The sequence below is a fragment of the Ambystoma mexicanum genome, chromosome 8 (genome assembly GCF_040938575.1).
Source record: "Ambystoma mexicanum isolate Mex_15411 chromosome 8, UKY_AmexF1_1, whole genome shotgun sequence".
In the NCBI taxonomy this organism is placed as follows: domain Eukaryota; kingdom Metazoa; phylum Chordata; class Amphibia; order Caudata; family Ambystomatidae; genus Ambystoma; species Ambystoma mexicanum.
This window is the reverse complement of record NC_090929.1, coordinates 1,412,117,177-1,412,138,027: the sequence shown is the minus strand read 5'-3', so window position 1 is coordinate 1,412,138,027 and position 20,851 is coordinate 1,412,117,177. Positions and strand designations below refer to the sequence as shown.

Here is a 20,851-nt window from a genome sequence, read left to right as displayed (position 1 = left end):
CATATCACACCCCCTTTTCAAATACCCCGAGTCACAATGGACTATGAACTAGGCTTGTTGATAAAATATAAAATGTATTTATTTATTTTAAAATTCAAAATGACAAAATATTACAATTTTTAATATGGGGCAGCAATCACCAATGGGGTGATAAGAACAACAGGAATGTAAGCAATGATCTTAGTTTAACCTTCTATTGACACAACAACAAAACACCAGGGAACAGGAGCACTTTTTGATTGTAAGGTAAGATAGCACTGGAGTTAGAATTTCCCCCTGCAATGTTCCCTCAACCACAAATAATCAATTTTAAGTGGATAAACAGAATCAGCAGGTAATCACGAATGACAAATCAGAAACAGAATAGAAATCTGACTTTCTCTCCCCAAACAAGAGAGAAAACAGATTTAAACCCTGGCAATGCTAAAATGACACTTGGAAATGGATGGATAAACAATGAATGTGTCTAAAATTCTTGAAACAAAACAATTCTTTACTGGAGCAACACTGGAAAGATACTAGCAATCACAAGCAATGGATTGAGCAAAAGCATACAATTTAGAATTGAATGGAAGATGGAAAAGCGTTTATAACCAAAATGACACGTGTAAAATTAACACACTTTTGTAAATCCCACCTAAATTTACCAAAACGGTTTTTAATAAAACTGGTGAAATATGGTGAATCGCGATGTTTAGTGTTGGGGTGTAGCTATAGATCAGAGGTACAATATGAAAGTGAAATGAGGTCTCTAGCTGTTAAATTAAGTGAGTTATGCAAGATCTAGTGAGATGTGTTTTTGAGAAAATGAAGGTGCGAAAGAGGAACAGAAATCATTTTGACAAGGACAGTTTTACTCTACACTAGGGAATTCAGGCTAGGCTACCAGATTGAGACAGAGTAAGCTCTGCGGTTGATCCGCGGAATAAACACTAGCATCTCCGTGCCTGCCCTGGCGGACCCAGTCCGGTCACCTGAGGGAGGACTAAGGGCTTAGGATTTCACAAGACAAAATTATTAAAGAAGTTTGCACTAGCACAAGGAATCAAAGGCAGTGTTTCAAGAATGCTTTTTGACAATATTACAATTATCAGGATAAGTATATGATGACTTAGAGATTGGAACTAAGGAAAAGGCAAGATAAGGTATACTATGATTTTCTATGGTTACTATTGATACTCACAGTCCACTTTTAGTTTGGTTTTTCGACAGTCAGTGGTTCTGGTCACCGCACAGGTCTGGTCTAACACAAGGCAGCTGGACAAACTCAGCGGGACAGGGTCAGCTGCGCAGGGACTGGATACCAAAGGATAGTTGTTTTGGACTGGCAATTCTGGTTACTGGATGCTATAGGACATCAGGAGAGCAGGATGGCAGCCGCATGCAGTGAGTGGCATCAAGCCAGGTTAATTCAGGGTGCTTCCCAAAACACCACAGTGTTTCCCTTGGTTATGGGGATTATTTTACAATTGAGGCCAGCTGAAACAAGATCAGCAATGCTTGGCCTTGTGGTTGGGATCTAGAGTTTAGATGGATAAATGCAAGATGAAGACAGGAAAAGACAGGAACAGACAGGAACAGGACACCGGCTTGGAATCAGGAATCAGTGTGTTTTCAAGGGCTCTTATTTATAATGCCAGGTGACATCATCACAGTATATGACAGGGGCAGGCTTTACTATACACGCCCCTAGCAATAGGATTGGGCAAGGGTAGTAATCTCCGCCTTGCTCTCTGCTGGTTGGATTTCTAAGGGAATGATGTTAGGTTTATGAGGTGAGGTTTACAATGTCCAGAAACTCCCACATTTACTTTAAGAAATCCGATTTTAGCAAAAATATACAGTTATACACTTGTAATCTCTTGTCCTACCCACAGGTTACATATGAAGTGCAGCGCATATTAGTCCAAACCTCCAGTCTGTGGGACCTTGTTTCGCCTTTCTGACACATTTTGGTAATTTTACACATTCAAGATTTGGCCTAAAATTCCACAATTACATACACAAAAGTGAATTGTCACCAGGGATGTATGTACAAACTCTTATATTTGCCACATTAATACTTTCCTTGGAATTGGTCATATTTTGTAACTTCTGTTCCCCTTTCGGCAATGACTTCTACCAATGTTTAAAAGATGGCCCACAGAATTACATTAAAAACTGCAAATGTTTAAATTTCTACAAATTCTTGCTACAGAAATAGCAGTCTTTAAAGTTTCTTTGTAACTTAGTCTCTGGCACCAAAAGGCAGTCCCTTTGTTACTTGATCCTGTTTTTTTTTCCTTCCTTCAACTGCAAGCAGCTGCCAATTCCTTCCAGGCAACAGGTTTCCAGTCTTATTTGAAGGTTTTATTGCCCTTTTACACTTGACAGGTGAGTGTCCCATGACTGCTATTGCCCCAGCCTGGAGCACAGACGAATGTCTGATGAGCATGTGAACTCTCATTGTCCTAACCCATACAAAGTTTTTCAAACTTGCACTTCACACCTATGTATCCTGGATTTAGGGTGTATCACCCTTCCTATGAGGAGTTTCATAGCTGGCAACTGGAGTAACATGTTTTTCTGAGAGCTTGCAACTCCAGCCTATGTGTTTTAAAATGTTTAATTCCTTACTTTGGGTCTTGAATTAAACCAAACTATGACAGAAGATATCCTGTGTATTGTCACCACTAACATAACTCCTTTACATGGCTAAGTAGGCAGGCTTTCATTAACAATTAAGTTTTAAGCAGGTCATTGTTTTCTCTTCAGTCAGCACAGCCCATTTTTCCACATGTGTCAAAAACTGCTATCATTTCTTTCTTTAATTCGGTTTGCAGCTCCTCGGATTGCCACTGTCTTGGCAGCTGTATTCATTTTCCTTGCAGCAGGACTCTTATCTAAAGTATAGATACATTTCTCCTTGACCTGGCTTAGAAAGTAAAAAGTCTCTTTGAACTGCTGCGCTTGGATATATTTTGTCAAAAAAATAAATGTGTGATTCCCGTGCAAGAGAAAAATTAAGGTGCTTTTAATTTCTCTGAGAGTTGGTTTAACTGGGCCTTTTTACTCACAGTGGTTTCAGAATGACAGATGAAATTGGTATCAAAGCAGCATTTTGAAAGGGTGAAAACGGTTTCATTTTTAAGGGGATTTTGGCTTTTGCGGCAATGGCAGGCTTTCGTTATCACTTGATTCCATATATGTTTCAGAACACACTGGCATATTTGTCAGTGTATCTCCTTGTTCCATTTTGCCCCGAAGTGTGTGAGGCAAGATAGTGCAGCCATTTTTCTGTTGTTGCTGCCAAAAGCAGTTTTGAGGTCCTGGTGTGCACAGGAGCCAGCACAGCCACGTTACTGTTTCTTGAAGAAAGGCAGCTCAGTGATGTAAGGCAATACCGGTGAGTGGGTCAATATCTCCCACAGGATAGGGAGGTGGGTGGTGAGGGGTGTATGGGGATGTATGCTTTTCACACTTCACTTTTAAATACTAGTTCACTTGAAGCAATGCTAGAGCAATCATTGTGTGAATGTGATGTATTCAGAAAATTGCTATATACAAAGGTGAGCAGCAGGTGATTATCGATGTGTTCAGAAAACATTGTCAAATTAGTTCTTGCAGCACACACAAGAGGACAATCCCGTCCCTCCTCCCACGGACTGTGTGGCAGCCCTGCACCTGCTGGTTGTGGGACATTGTCTTCTGGGAGCAGCATGTACTCATCAGGGGTCAGGGGGACATTTTGCCTGAGGCAGATGTTGTGTAGCATGGGACAGGGAAGAAATATTTGTTCAACCTTCTCAGGCCTGTACATCAAGGCCCTTCCATTTTGGTGTAGACCCCAAAAACAACCATTCAGCAGGCCACAGGTCATCTCATTGCATAGCCTGGTCCTGATGTGTGCCTAATTGTAGGCAGATGCATTGCTAGGCAGGGGGCTAAAGGGGCTATATCCCCAGGTCTTTTGGTTGTAGTCCTGTTTAGAAGTTCAGGGGCTACAACAAAAAGGATATAGCTAGCCCCAATTCCCACTAGTCCCCACATTAGCTTATCCCCTGGTCTTTTCCAGACCTAGCAACACCCCTGATTGTAGGCCACCTACTGTGGTGAACGTGGATTGTGGACAGGTGTCATTAAACATGGTTGCTGGAGGTATCCAGATTCATTTTCAAGGGCAAAGGTTGCAGGTGTCCGTCACAGTGAATTGTGGATGTGTTGCCTTTTATAATGGCATGTTGATGAACACTCTGTGCACACATTTTTCCTAAATTGTCGTACAACATGATTTTCCATCCCAGTAATAGAATGTATAGTAATTTACTATGGGGAAACAAATATGCAATGTTGTGTTACAACTTGCACACAGGTCACAGCCAGCATTCGTCACTTTCCTGTTCTGTGATTGCCACTGAAAATTGCATGTTGCCTGTGTTGAGCCTGTACAATACTATCATGCAAGTGCCCTGATGGGTGATGAGTTGTTCTTGTGTATGTCTGCATTGTCTGCGTACCTTCCATTATGGCTTCACATACATGGTTACCAGATTGCATGGCATTACATTCTGCCAGTGTTCCATTGTCTTTGTACAGTATTGAACTGTGACATTCGGTGTGTAGGTGTGTTTATTTGCATTGTAGTTCCTGTAGTCCTCTGTGGGTGTATTTCTTACTTGTTGGGGCAATATGCTTTGCCGCCCTACTACTGCATTGTCCTGCATGGCCTAGTACTGTGGGTTGGTGGCTGTTATGTGCAGTGTGAGAGGGTAGGCCATTAATGTACAGGGCCTTGACTAGGCATGCATTGATCAGTTGTAGCAATGTCTCACTCCTCTTTCACATAGCATTTCACTAGTGCTGCAAGATCTGTTCTTTGTGATGGCACTTGTATTCACGAAGAATCCATGTGTGTTGGCCTCCGTGGCTCTACATATATGCAGGCAGTGTGCTGTTACACAGGACCATAGCATTGTGTATTGAACCAGTGAAGCGGGAACAGCAGTGTGTGATTATGAGGTCAGCATTGTGCGTGACCTGGGCATTCATGGCGTAATATAGCTTCCTGTTCCAGTATGACTCTTCGCATGCCAGGTGGGTGGTCATGGAACATCAGTGCCATCCAGGGTGGCAATTTCATTGGGAAGGTGGGTTGCTGCATAAAAACCTTCCTTTGTGGCATTAATCTGAGCTGGGTGGTGGGCACGGAGATGTGGTGGTAGGCACGGCACAGAAGTGGTTCCAGCACCTGGCCAAGCATAAATGAAAATGTGGGTTGGAGATGACATGCAGAATTCCCAAAGTGTGGCGGTAGGTGCCAGTTGCAAGGAAACAAATGACTGACACAGGTTTCATCAGAGGTGGTCAAACAGTCTTTTTGTTAATCCTGCTCTGTATGTCATCATGGATCAGGGAGAGTAGTTCTACAATGGTCTCCCTGTTCAGCGGGTACATGGTAATCATCTGGATTTTAGTTAATGTCCAGCGTGAGGACCTGACCCGGGGAATGTGCACTCGCCTTGCACAGCATCTCCTCATCCTCTCTGCACTGTGTGCCTTGTGCTGTTGTTCCTGCCTCTGTAGCTCAGAGTGGAGCAGGAGGAGCTGCATGTCCCAGTTAGCGACAGCCAGTGGCAGCAAGGAGTTGGAAAGTGTTTTTGGGTCAGGTGCATACCTTTTGTAGCATTTCAGAGAGGTTTGGGTGCAACTGTGGCTTGTTTTCCAACACCGGTATGCATTTACCTCCACCTTTCAGGTGGAAGTACCTGCACTGTATTTTCGGTGGGATTACAGGACATTTTCAGCAGTATTTTGGCAGTATTTTAACTTGTGTTGTGGCAGAAACACCATTTTCAATCTTGGCGTTAATTCTCCCCATGATGTTGGCGGTAATTCCGCTAGGGCTAATTTCCTTATTCTGCGGTGTGGTAAAAGTGGGGGTTATTCCGGTACCAGCACTTTTATATGTACTGGCAAACTCCTAATTATCCCTTTTGTGTTTCTCTGTGTCACACTACCTCGTTGTACATATACATTTTGGGAGCACCTAATTTCTCAAATTTAACCCAAAACACTTCTACATGATGGAGTGCTGCACTGTATCTGGAAACAGTTTACTCATCAGAGCTAGGCGACTGCATGACCACTGTTATAAGTAGGTGAATGAACGGGCCCTGTTTATATAACGTGGGAATAGTACCCAGCCATTACCGTAGTGAACATACCAAAAACAACAGTCGTTTTAATGTCCCATTTTCAGGCAGGATATCAAGTATGGTAGTCATGCCCCACTTGTCATCATCTATTGAGCTTTTAAGATTATACATAGCACAGAGTCCGAATTCTAGTCACAGAACGAGTGAGACTTCACGAGTGACAAGAGAAGCTAAATGTGTGTGTTCCAAGGCATTGCCTGGATGTCCACCCTAGTTATTCCTTATCTGTCAATACAACTGACCATGAGGAGTGGATTCTGCACTTGGGCGGTACTGGGAGTGCTCTGTCTTCCAACGTTGTAATGCGCCTACTCCTTTCATTCAGATGAGAACTCCACCTGTCACTATAAGCTCCCAGTCATCTACAGGGGAGCATGGCCCATTGTCCTCCACTGAGGGGCCTTAAGAGAACAGTTCAAACCCATTTCCTCTGTCCAATATAAAAGCAAAATCATTGGAGGAAATAACATTCAATAATTGTTTGCAGTTTCAACAGTATGCTCAAGGCACACACATATGTATCTCATTCTTAGGTGCCCCGGGTGTATGACCCTTGTGGCCTTGTAACCATCAGAAAAGATTGGTTGAAGCCTATGCCTACCAAGTCATACAAAATGGCCGGGATGTCTGGGAGACAGGAAAAGAAATACTAGGCATATGTCTAGTATGCGGACATCAGTGTGGTTTTCCACATGTCTAGCTGTCCCTGTGGTGGTGGGGTGACGGATGAAGGCAGCAAAATGTTGCTTTAGCTAGGGTGACACATGTCCATTGACTGATACCTGGTGTCCACTGCCTGAGGCAAGGTTAAGTGGATACTTCCGATTAAATAGTGAGCTTAAGACCTTCAAATGATCTATTGGGAACTATCTCCAATCAAGGCACTCATTTTAAGCTCAGTGTTATTGCATCGTTGATGAAGTGCTATGTTACCTTTTATAGCAGGTACTCCTTTCATGTATTCACTGCTGGTTGCTAGGAACACGGAGTTATTGGCTGACTCTTTTGCTATGACATGTTTGAACTCTTGGCAAACTCTTTATAAATACATTACAGTTGTCTTGTCAATTACGTTTTTAGAAAGTAGTTGTTATGAGATTGGGGCACTTTTTTTACTTTAATAATATATATTGCGCACCACTGACCTGAAGGCTTAAGGGCGCAAACAACAAACACATCAAACAAACATTCATCATAATTAAAAGGGAGGCAAAGACATGCAGCTTTAAATCTGGAAAATGGTAGCATGTTATATAAACAGCAACATCTTCGACTTCTTTCTGAAAATAGGAGTGGATTTGAACTCTCTAAGATCAGGCGGAATTTAGCTTGGAGCACAACACAAGCATGTAATTCCGGTGGTTAAGATGGCTTGACAAATCACAATAACATGTGCATACTGGGGCCCATGTAGAATCAGGTGTAACAGAAAATAAATGCGTGAAAACCATTTGTTCAGATTTTACGCATTTATTTGAAGTCATTACTCTTTTTCATGCATTTGTATTGCGGAGTGGGCACGAAATGTAATGTATGATTCTGCCTCGCCCTTCCTATACGCCATGCAAATGCAACAGCATTTACGCCGGCATGACATGTTCAGGCTGGCGTCTGTGTTGTGGATTTCTATGGAATCTCCCTGCTATTTTCAACAGCAAAAAGCAGGCAGATTCGGTAGGAATCCATTTCAAACTGTATGTACATGTCAAACGGTGTTTAACTGAATTTGCACTGTGGAGTGTGAAGGGAAGCAGAAAGACAATTTCACTTACATTGTACATTTCCCTTTGCCACTCTGACGTGCAAAGGATGAAAACGATGGGGCATGGATCTGTGTGCACCCAGTTGCAAATGTAAGGGGTCCCATAATGAATGCATAATTTAAGGAGAATTTTAAAAGGGGTCCCAGTGTTGAAATCAAATTGTAAAGACAATGGTGGTCATTTTCATCATGGTGGAACATAAAATCATGCGTTAAAACCATGTGAACAACTTTTACACATGCATTTTATGGTTTTGAACCGTGAGTAGGAGCATGGAGCAGAATTAGCACTTCTGACATCCCACGCGTTCTGCCACAAAAATGCACCTGCGTTAGCTCCATCGTTTGATTTTGTTGCTGACGATAATGCATTGGACTTCTGTGGAATCCCCCTTCTTTTAACACCTGTTAAAAGCAGACAGACTCCATAGGTATCAATAGTAAATGTAGCCGTTGTATGCAAATAGCAGGTGGCATTTAGGCAACAGGTACTACAAAGTGCAATAGAAAGGAGCAAAGGGGATTGTGGCTGCTTTTACTCCTTCATGTTGGGCTTCCTAGTGCAAAGGATGAAAATTGCATGGAGGAGACCTTTATTCTGTTAATTATAAAGTAAACAGGCCCCCATGTGCAAGTTAGGAGGTCTTAGATTAAAATGCACATGCGTAGGCAGGGGCAAAAACCAGTCCAAGGAGAGAGCGATCACTGGCATTTATTTTTTCACAGTGCATTTGCAAGGAAGCTAACACTCACACCTTCACGGTACTCAGGTGTCTCAAAGTGAAATTATGTATTTAAAATAAACCCCTGATGTCATATTCACAAGATATGGTGTCATCAGACAGAGCCGCAGGGATCGATGGAACATCTTTCACACTCCTCATATAATGTACCTACAACTGTAAGTGCAAATATTCAGTTATAGAGTACAGAAAAAGACAAACTACCAATTACACACTATGCAAAAATAGAAAGCATTGGCTCCACATGAGCGAACACAAACAGGTTTTGAGCACAGCCGGTGTAAGCAGTGGTATCCTACTCAGAAAACTGAACAAACCATTAGCAAAATGGTGTATAATATATGGAATGTCTAATATACTGCAAGCGTTACATATCGTTTGGTAACTTCCCAGGGCTCATCTTGCACAAACGTTGCACTCTATTTGGAATATTACTAAAATGTCACCTTTGCGTGTTAATGAAATGCCGACCCCCACTACACCAACTAATGGTAGCAGGGGTTGCGTGGGTGTCCCCCGCTGCCCTTTGTCAGGGTAGTGGGGGTTGGGAGTTGCGGGGGTGTTGAAGAAAGGGACAATAAAGGAAAAAAACAGTTTAAAAAAAATATACAAATGAAAAAGGACCTTGCAACGCCAGTTCAGACCCACTTTAGTGGGCGAGAACTGATGCTGCCGGGTCGGAGGAGACACAGCGGCACACTTCACGGTGTGCCGACGAAAAGGTAAGTGGGTAGGCTGTTGTAGTGGGATGTCAACATCATGGGCGGCGCAGTGATCAAATAGATTTCTCTATTTAACTCTAAACTAACTTATCATTCAAATAGCCATAGCTTCAATTCTTGTTCACGTTCATATTACGCTAGATCCTACCGTCCATATTACGCAGATACACACGTGCTTAACGGTGTCCAGTTAAAATGTCGAATCCATAATATGTAAAAAATAATTGGCCGAATTTTTTTTTTCCCGAATATGCCATTTTTTAATTTACGTTTTCTTCTGCGTTTGTGCCTTAAAAAAAGCATTACAAAAATAAAATAAAAAAGGGGGGTTGGAGGGAACCCCCATTTCGAACAGAAAATGTAAAAAAAGACATTCGAAATGTTTTTTTTGGCCATTTTTTTCCACATTTTGATTTTCGACATTATGTTATTAGAAATTATCACTTTAAACCGTGCTTAACACATAACTCCCGGAGAAGTGCTATCAATGACAATGTTTTTGGTGTTAGTGTGGCATAAAATGCAGGAAACTCATTTTAAAAATAACATTAGGTTTCAGGAATACTTGACCTTCACTTCCAATACAAATAGCTAGCAACAGTCTACCAATGAAAAGCCCACTGTGACCATGAAATATGACCGATGCTCGAAAAGACACAAGATAAACCAAAGAGACCACAACCCTTCCATCTGCAGCACTCCAAGGGGCCAGAAGTGGCAAACACAATCAGTCCACCAGCTTCATCTGATCGCTTATTGATACACGCTGTCTATAGAAGCAATGCATATAACCTCACAAACTAAGGCTGACTTTTCATTTTCTCCATGGCTATGGAATACATGGCATAGACGGTGTCAGAATGCATTCCTGTAATATATACATATACCAGTGAAAATGCTGGTGCAAAATGTTCATGCACTGCTGCAATGTTTATGTAAAAGGATCCAGGGGTAGGGTCAAGGATGGGGCTGAAGTAACACGGTACTTGACGCTTACCTGTACTGGCTGCCACGTCCACGTAGGTTCCATCGCCCTTACTCTGAAAAAGGAAATTCGGGCCGTTCTCATTGTCACAGAATATGTCAGAGGCACTGGAGCTTAATATTGGCCCCACAGTAACTCCACGTCCGCCTGGAAAACATGGAAAAAAGAGGAAATCAGATTAAGCCCAGCGAAGGCAAGGTTCAAGAAGCGTATCCAAAAGCAAAGGAGCTCATTTTGCTTACAATTGCAATTTAACAGTGAGGAAACATTATGTTTGCACTTCAAAGTAAACTGCTCCCCAACACCAAATTTTCATCATTTGCATGGCAGAGTGTAAAAGAGCAGAGTAATAGGCAGCGTACACAACCTCACTTTTAATTGCGACCTCCGCTAAGTGTTGCTCACAGTTATAATATGTCAGCCAAGGTTCCATCACATTTGTGAACACTGCTTACTACAAAGGCACGGTAAACAGTGGTCACAAATACAACTAAACCCTGACCAACAAGCAAGCATGTCGTGCAGGGTTTAATTGTCATTGTAAACACTGCTTGTTTTGCAAGCATGGCAGGCAGAGTTTACAATGGATCCCTATGGGATATGCCTGTTTTATTCCAGTGCATAAAGCAGACAGACCCCATAGGGATCTAAAGCATTAGTGCTAGCATGAAAACCCACGTGGGGGCAAATGCTAGAGTATTTGAATGGTGGCGAGAAAGAAGGTGGCAGAAACACAAATTGTGTTCCACCAATCCTCTCCACCATACACATGCATGAAAATGTAGTGTAGCATCAATGGAATGTGTCACAGCCTTATTCCAGGCTTGTATGCCTTCCATTCACATTACACCTCAATGAACATGAGCTTCAAAGTACTAAAATGACCCTTCGGTGTGGGGGCCGTTTGTCATGAATATAGATGAATCGGATGTCTTGCTCTAACTGAAACATGGTTCATGGCCAGCTCTGTCATGAGTTTTGACTCTCTACTCCCGGCTACAAGATCTTCTCCGAACCCAGAACCAACAGTCCTGGATGTGGAGTAGTTCTGATATTTCCAGAGTGGGTCCCTGCTTCTGTCATTCCTATTCAGGCCTACGCCTCCTTTGAATACCTGGTCTGCATGCTCACTATCTCTCCTGGCCTCTCTCTGACAGTAGCCATTATTTACAGGCCATCTGGCCAGGTTGCCCTCTTCCTATCAGAGTGGGCTGACCTCTCCTCTTCTCTCTTTTCCTCTACCTCTCAACTTCTACTCCTCAGAAACCTCAACATCCACCTTGCTGCTTCTAATCCCTCCTCTGCAATCTCTGCAATACTCTCTCTCTTTCTATTCTACACTCTGGCCCGACACACCCTGCCAGGCACAACTTGGATGTTCTCATTTGTTCAGACATCACCCTCTCTAACCCTCTCACCACTTCTCTCTCTTGGACTGAACAGTTTCTGCTCTCCTGCCACCTGAAGCTCTATGTCCCCCAGGTGAAGCCGACCCAATCACTGCCTCCTGCGGTCTCAATCATTCGGCCCATGAAGCATGTGTAAGTGGAGGCCTTTGCTGCTACTTTTTCTCCTATGCCTATGGCTGAATCACACTCTGATACAGCCCTCTCCAACCTGCATCTGTCTATCTCTAACACTCAGGACATCCTTGCTCCTGTCATGAGAATCTGCCTGAAGCCTACCTCCAAGTGCAACTATTGGTATTACTCCAACCTTGCCACCATAAAAATGCAAGTGTAGGGTGGCTGAGAGGAAGTGGAGGGCAGTAGGTGCATCCTCTGACAAAATGGCCTGCCTCCTGCTCCAAAAGCAATACAGACTTTCTGTCCAAGAAGAGAGCCCACATCCAAGCCTGCGTCTCTGCGGCCTCTTACAACATGGCCAAACTCTTCAAAATCTAAACGGAGCTGGCCAATCTTACTGCAGTCTCCACCTTTCCTGTTCCCTATCTGGCCTTCTGCATAGCTATGGCTTCTTACTTCACCACTAAAACTCAGTACATCCTGTCTTTTCTCTCCTCTTCCTCTCCCTCTACCTCTCTTGGCCCCCCTATGGCTGCCACTCCCTCTCATCCTCCTTTCTTGTCTTTCCCTCTGACCACACCTGATGATGTTTCTAGACAAGTTTGATCTATGAAAGTGTCATCCAAGCAGGTACTGCCCTGCTCCTCCAGAATCATCAAGGGCCAAATTGACACCCTCGCTCAAGCCTTGGACAATTTCTGCAATCACTCTTTTGCCACTGAAACTTTCCACTCCCTCATAAAGCACTCCCTTGTACACCCCCTGCTAAAAAAGCATTCTGCTGATCCTTCCTGTCTGGCAGACTACCACATGATCTCTATCACTCCTTTCCTGGGCAGACTCTTGGAAAAGCTGGCCATCTCCCAGCTTACACTGCACACTGAATCTGTTGGTTGTCTCCATGACCATCAGCCTGGCTTCATAGCAGCCACATGAACGGAAACTGCTCTCATGAACACCCGTGAAGATCTGCTCACTAATATCGACACTAGCTTCCTTCTGTCCTCATTCTCCGTGATCTTTCCTCTGCTTTCGACACGGTCAATCATGCCATCCTGATCAATCGTTTCTGTGAGAATATGGGCATCACAGATCAGGCCCTTGCTCGGTTGACCTCCTTGCTCCTGGACCGACTTCCCAGGTCCACCTTGGGTCCTTTTTCTCCACCACCTCTCACTCCACATGTGGTGTTCCACATGGCTCTAATGTCTCACTCTAGATTTTCAACGTCTACTTGGCCCCTATGGTCCACCTCATCTCTACCTTCTCCACTAACTTTCAGTGTATGCGGATGACACCCAGCTCTCTTACAGGCTCCCCTCAGCCTCCTCTCCTCCTTTGCTCATTCCTGATTGTCTATCTGTGATTCAGGAGTGGTGTGTCTCCAACAATCTCTTCTATAATGCCAGAAAGATTGAGATCCTTCTCATTGGAATCAGTGCTCCCACTTTCCCTCTTTCACGCTGGCCGCCATCCCTCTGCCTGCACCTTCCTGTAGGCAAAAAACCCTGGTGTCATACTTCAACTCCACTCTCTCCTTCCCTCCTCAAATCACGAACCTCGCTAAGAAGGCCCAGTACCAGTTGCACCTCCTCAGAGGTATTCTTCCTTTTCTCACTTTACCCGAGAAGCCCACTGTCTGCAGAGCCCCGGTTCTCTCTAGGCTGGACTACTTCTCAATCTGCCTTCCTCTACTCTCCGCCCTATGCAACTAATCCAGAACAGGACTGCAAGACTTGTCCTTGGCCTCAAGCCCCGGGATCATATCTCTCCAGCCCCAAAATCTCTCCACTGTCTCCCAGTGCCTGCAAGGATCAAGTTCAAGAACCTCTGCATCATCCACAAGGCTTTCTGGGGTCAGGGCCAAACTACATCCAACTCTATCTTCCTAAACGCCTTCATTTTCGAGCCCTTCACTCAGCCACCTCCAACTCTCTCAGGGACAGACGCTTCTCCAGGCAGAGAGTGGGTGGTAGATATCTCTCCTCTGCAAGTGCCTCCTTCTGGAATGGCCTCCCTGCCCATTTCAAACTCGAGCCGGACCACCTGAGGTTCCGGAACCAGCACAAAAACTGCCTTTATGCCTCTGCTTTCTCTCTCTCTATCCCCTACTGACCTACCTGTGTGCTGCACTGACTCCCTGGCTACCTCAGAATCTCTATCGGCACCAGGCTCCTCTATGACCAGTAGCACCTACACTGCCTCCGGGCCTATCGTGCACTCTGGCGATGTATCTGCAACCCTACAGCCCTCTGCTTCCTTGCTCTTACCCAGAGCCACACTGCCCTGGCTGATTTTACTTCCCTCTTCCCTCCTGCCAGCACTTCGCCTCTCCCTCTCCCCCCTGCACATGCATGAACTGAATAACTCAAGATCTAGTAAGATCATTTGTGTTGTCCTCGCTCTGTCTTCCACCCTTATCTTGTTGCACCTAGAAACACTTGTGTACAGGCGTGTTATAAATGATTCTTCATATCATATCATATATACTGTCTATGGATACATGCAACTGGCAAACAGGTGGCCTTCATAACGCACAAAAACGCACGTGGTGCAGAGAAAGGTGAAAGAATTTTATCCAAGGATAGACACTACCACATCTTAACTGTTTTTTTTATTATTATGAAAATGTTTTGAGCCATTAGAGCATGCTTAAAGCTAAATGCGGAGTTGTTTGTGGAAATCTAAAATTCACAACCAAATTATAGAATCTATCACCAAATAGCATCCCTTTTTCTAGAAAGGTTCACAGAGAAAAATGTGATTGTGAATCTGTCACAAGGACTGCAAGTTACCAGATTTATGGACCAAATGGAAGTGGAAGCAGATTCAAACTACTGGACTTATAACCAGACAAACATCCAAATATCAACCAAAATGATTACATAGCATCACAATCTCTAACAGCACAGAGTCCATAACAACCTAAACCAGACACATAGTTGTCAAATCCATAGTCAAAATCTACAGCTCAGTCCCAAAAATATGTCAAATGTGGCAAAACTGGCTGTGTCAAAACAGGCATTCCAAAAGCAGGTCGTGCAGTTAATCTCATGCCATTGCGAAGTTGAAGCCACATAAGAATATCTTTGTCACGCTGGCACACTTGCCTAAGCACATGCATGAATGCATAAATGTGAATGTGGGCACACTTGTGCACATTTCTGATAACCAGGAAGGTTCAAGGTACAAGCAACATACATTACGTCACCAGGTACCCAGAGGTATTTGAGAGATATCATTGGCCCTCTGGGTTGTAAATGTGGGCAATACCATTTACAAAGCAGTCCTAACCCAGAGCTATAAGGATCAATGAAGCACACTTTGGCCTTCATTCTCGTCGGTCAGCCCCATTCTACTTGACTTCTTTGCCCGGTGTAGTACATCTCAAAGCTGGTCCACAGATCTGATCAGTATTCCATAGGAGGGGCTTGATTCCTGTGGACTGTGCTCACTTTTCGTACACTAGGAAAAATCGTTCAGCAGTATAGTTAAGCAATGATGTGTTATGATGTCATGTGTGTCATCGTGTCCGCCGTTGATGATCTGCACTTTGGGTATGTACTCACAGTAGGTATCAACAGTGAAGCACTGCATGCAATCATAACATTAAAAAAAAATAAACACAGGATCCTTGGGTCTACCATGGTTTCTGTGCCGTTAACATCAGCATATGGTGAAGGAGATAATCCGGCATGACACAAAGATATGCGAATGGACTATTGACCTGTTACACTGTTATACCCCCCCCCCCCCCCCCCGAAGAGGAAGGCTGGTGCAAAATTGTTTCATTGTCTTTTCACACCTAATATTTGCCAGATCCTCTGGTATTTTTAGATTGCCACTATTAGTGTGTGACATCTACCTGTAGATTCAATGGAGTAGAAGGCACCCCATGCACCACAATGCACTCTGTCAACAGGCGTGTCCACATCTGTTGGTTCAGTCTCAATCAACTGTTTGAAATGGTAGCGATTGACCGAGAGTAGTCCAATGTCCATGGTTTTTGCTCTTCAGCAGCAATAGTGCATGAATATCTAAGCACAAGAATATGAAAGCCCACTCTATGTGACAAGATTCTACAGAGACAGCCTTGTCAAAAGCAGTGCTTGCAGGGTTTTTCTGAACTGGTTTGCAACTTTGGCTCATGACTCAAACGGCGGGTTTTTCTATGAAGCTAAGCCACAGCTGGAATCTCAAACTGGCTCGAAACTGTTTGAATCAACAGAAAAATAGAGATGGCTTGAGAGTGGAATCAAGTTGATTCATATGCCATTCAAATTGTCTCGGTTCACTTCGAGCCAGTGTGTCACTAGTGCTCGAAATTATGTACAGCTTTTTTTGATTAGGCATATTAATTTGAAACAGCTTAATCTTTTTTCAGACCATACAACTCTACGGATTTGTGCCTGCTTGACCTAGTATGAGAATGTGAGCTGAATTACAGTCTTCCTATTTCCTGTTTTCTGTTGTTGCCTTTGGGAGTAGTCTTACAGAGAGAGGCACAGCAGCAAACAAACACACGGAGAAGGATCTGGCTGTTTGGCATGTGTGTATGTGTATGTTCTTTTGAGACAAGAAGATTAGTAAATGTGAGTGCCGGCATGAAAAGGGGGAGAGATGGTACACACCTATGAGGGGGTGTTGCTTTCCAGCACTGCCTCTAGCCAACAGACCCCAGAGCAGAATAAGCAATAACAGCGGTCACTGCCTTAGACTGCTCCTGAGGTGAAGCAGCCTCCATCAGGCACACCAGTGTTGCAGCATGGGGCTCTGTTAGGCCCCAAATCTCTCATGAGCTTTGTCCAGGGGCGTCTGACTCTGACTCCGGGGTGTGGCAGTATTTTACTGCTGATGCAGAATAGTCTCCCAACAATAAGGCCACCATGGTGGTTGTGCACCATTTGTTTCTGACCACCTTGGGTATGCTGAAGCACCTGTGAAGGATATGTAGTACTTCATAAAGAAGGACATACCAGCAGTAGCCTGCAAGTAAGCCTTCCACCCCTGAAGGCCACAGGGACTGTCAGGATTCCTGGGATTTCTTCTGCCTGGTATGCAGCATTTGCTGTGTGAAATAACGGTAGCTTCTACCTTGTGGTAAGTTACAATTACCTTTATTGTCCTTGGTCCAGTACTCATTCAGGGTTCATGAGACAGCAGGATAGGTAGGTAGAAAGAAACACAAGTACAAACGTAGGACTATGGATTCTCCACACCCATCCAGCCAGCCTTTCTTCATACAAGTCTCAATCGTCCCGCTAGAACTTGGAAACTCCTGCATCCAAGACCCCAGGAGCTCTGACATCACTCCATCAACATGCACGTTTCATTACAACACTTTGTTGCCGTCTCAATGTGTCCACAGCAAGAGAAAAAGGTGATTCCAGGGTGGCACAACTCAAGAAACATTACATTGGCACATGGCATTCACTTCAGAGCCATGCTCAGAAGTTCCCTTGTGCTTTCTGGCTTTATTGTCAATGTTCACATTCTGCAGTTTAGAGCCTTCCCTAAAAAAAAAAAAAGAAAACAAAGAAACACAAAATACGAAAACATGCACACAATGTACAAAAAGGAAAAACATATTTCCCAATGTGTAGTGTTATTATATAGGCATAGCAACTCTTCTGTGGCTATCTTGAGTGAAGAACACTTACAAATCATTCTCTGAAGGCTTGAAAGAAACTCATGGTCTTGTTGAGCTATTTTTTCAGGAAACCAAAGACACGGTAGGTCTCTACCAGGCTCATCCCTTGTAACAAAGCCACTTCTTGAAACATGATTAAGGTTCATCCATTTGGCAAAAGGTTTGCCTTGAAAAATGAAGCATTATCCCCTGTATGAAAGACATAGCTTGAAAAATTGCAAGCAGCCATCTATCTAGTATGAAAGCCCAGAATTCCTGAATGTTATTGCCAGGGAACGGCACATTCTTCCCAGTAGTGAAATACAAGGAAGAGATAGGGACATACATTTATTTATGAGAGACCACACAGGAAATTCAGCCCAGAACACCTGAATGTTATTGTCAGGAAGGAAACTGCACCTTCAGCATAATGAAACAAACCAGAAAACATGCACATATATATTTATTTTCTGAAACAGCGTAGTTCCGAAAGCGTGCTTTTGTAAATTTGGCAGAAATATATCCAGTATTTTTTTTTAAAACGACCAAAAAGTAGGTCCCAAAAAATTAGTCCTATCTGGGTTCGACGTGCGGACCCATTGCCCTGTTTGGCCCACGCACAGGTGATCTGATTGGTGACGTGATGTCCGCGGACATTGGACACGCCCACTGATTGGATGGTAAAAAGCGTGAAGTACGTCAGATTTTTGGAAATGCCCGGCATATTGGATTCGCGGACATTCGGCAGTGTCCGCGGACACCGCGGTAGAAACATATAAAAAGACACAACATTGCACCTGTCAAACTTATCAAACAATCTCTGGCGGTCCAGTTAACATATTTTCTGTAGCACCAAACCATCCGATCCCTGTCTTTGTACGATGTTGTGTCCACTGATGACAGAATTCTCTCCTTTTCATCCAGATAACGACCTCTAAACCTTTCCAGATTTTACACAAATGTGCACCAGGGATATGGGTTACAAATGATAAAGTGTCAGATTTTTAACATGCATACATTTGGAGTGAGACCCTACTTTCCGCTAGCAACCCCCCAGAATACACCACCGGGTCCTAACGCCTCTTAAAATGTGCACCGAAAAATCACAAGAATAATGGTATTACTTATATAATTCTGACAAGTCCGTACTATGAGTTATCTATCTTTTTAAAATTATGCTCTGGTCAAAAAGGGGTGTGGCTTCCCACATCACAGGGTGAAATAACTGGTTTATCCACTTCCCCCAAGCCAGCTTGTTCACAGAGGCACAGCTGCCCCCCAGTTTCTCCCAAGAGGAAGCTATTTTACGACGCCCCCAATATAACATTTGCCTGAGTCCAGGACAGACCTTTGTTCAACTCCCTGTAGTCCCCAGCTGCTCCACCCCTAATCTAATCAGAGAGGTGTTAACTCCTTTTGGCCAGGGGCAGAGTGGCTGAGCATCCAGTTTCAACTCCTGTCGGGGGTAGTTGTCAGGCAGAATTCAGTTTCATTAAGCCAGGTTTCAGCTAAATGTCACTTTTTGTTCCCAGTTTTCTACATTCAAATCAAACTGACAATTTTTACATATACATTAAATAATTACTTCCTTCAAGTCATTTCAGAATATAGTATTACATTGTATCTACCTCTTAGCAAGTCTTTCCTTGGCCTGGTTTTGTTTCATTTGTTCAGTTTTACACACATGTCTGGTGGTTTTAAAACGCCGGCTTTCTGATAGTGGTGAGTACTGGTAATGCAACCATTTTTGGGATTAAGAAAATGAATTCCCCACAGTTCTGAGTTGCTTTTTTGGCAATCAGCATTGCCATTCCCAATGGTTTCAGGCTACTGGGTGTGTAGCCCAATGGTGGTTTTAGGCAGTGCCCTCCTGTGCTCACAACATAGGCAAAAATGGGTGGCAGCCTATTCTTCATGTTTTCCCTGTGCACTCTCTGGGAAGTTCTGGCCATCATGATGTTTTCCATGCCAGTACTGCACAGTTTTATGGTAGGGCTTGTATGCATGGGTAAAAACATCCCACACATACGTTTTGACACTTTTGAAAAAATAAAACATGGGCGGATTTCAAGCAAACTCATGTATGGAGCATTGGCAAGGACCTGAAAGCATAGTTTTGCAAATGTGCCTGTGTTTTATTTTTTGACAAGTGTCATAATGTAGGTACAACACATAGTGATATACCGTTGGTTACTAAGGGATAGCCTGTGGGCATGGGCAGTGGCCAGATTGTCTGGGTCATGGTATAAGGTCATGACCCGGACAATCTGGCTACTGCACATGACCGCAAAGGACGAGAAATGGGGTTTAAGTGGCCATGTCAACCTGGGACCGGCTATGTTGTAGAGTTATTAGAAAGTGGGATAGGTTTGAAAGGGAAAACAATGTGCTTGTGGTAATATGGCCATAGGGTTCTGTCTTTGCCTTCTGCAGGCTGCCATGGCAAGGGAAGAGGGTGTCTGTACGGAGCCCCACCTTACCTTTCCATGGTGGCCATCTTGGAAAAGATTTTCCTTCCTACAGCGAGACACCGCAGGCGTCCCGCTGTAGGAAGAAAAATCTATTTTTTAGCAAATCGGGCTCCCGCTTTGGGAACCAGCGGTGCTAATGGCCTTTATCCCTGATTGCAGGTCCTGGAATGGAGGATAATGGTCCAGAGCCCTCATTATTTATTTATTCATTAGTGTTCCTGATGCTCCTTGATTACAGCTTCAAAAGCACTTTGAAATTGCTTCCCCCTGCAGAGTGGTGTGTTGCAGTATATACAGAGGACTGCTGTCTTTGAAAGATATGGATCAACAGCATCACTTATTGCTTGCAAGGTAGCTGGTGGGCTTTTTTGTCCCACAGAAGTAGGATGTGTGGTTACAGTATTGGTTGAGCCCTGGTGGAGTGAAGGGCATTGTAAAGACACTGTTTGTTGCTGTTTCCGAGACAGGTTTGAAGTCTGTAGCGGTGCCCTTAAGGACGTGGCCCCACACCCATCAGGAAGCAAGAGTTTATAAGGCTTCCCGCGTCGTCCTTGTGATGTTAAGCTATGGTGGAGTGAAAGACATTGTAAAGACACTGTTTGTTGCTGTTTCTGAGACAGCTTTGAAGTCTGTAGCGGTGCCCTTATAATGTGGCCCGCCCCATCAGGAAGCAGGAGTTTATAAGGTTTTCCGCGTTGCCCTTGCAGCGTTAAGCCCTGGTGGAGTGAAGGGTGTTGTAAAGACACTGTTTGTTGCTGTTTATGAGACAGCTTTGAAGTCCGTAGCAGTGCCCTTAAGGATGTGGCCCCACCCCCATCA

General features: G+C 43.9%; 1 protein-coding gene across 2 annotated transcripts in view; it reads right to left on the bottom strand.

The window, feature by feature from the left end:
- CRTAC1 (cartilage acidic protein 1) overlaps positions 1-20,851 on the bottom strand; it is a 2,821,007-nt gene that overhangs the window by 1,206,414 nt on the left and 1,593,742 nt on the right. For both annotated transcript variants that reach the window (XM_069611550.1, XM_069611549.1), the window contains exon 6: positions 10,419-10,553. In XM_069611550.1, coding sequence (XP_069467651.1) covers positions 10,419-10,553 — 135 coding nt within the window. The remainder of the gene's footprint in view (positions 1-10,418; positions 10,554-20,851) is intronic.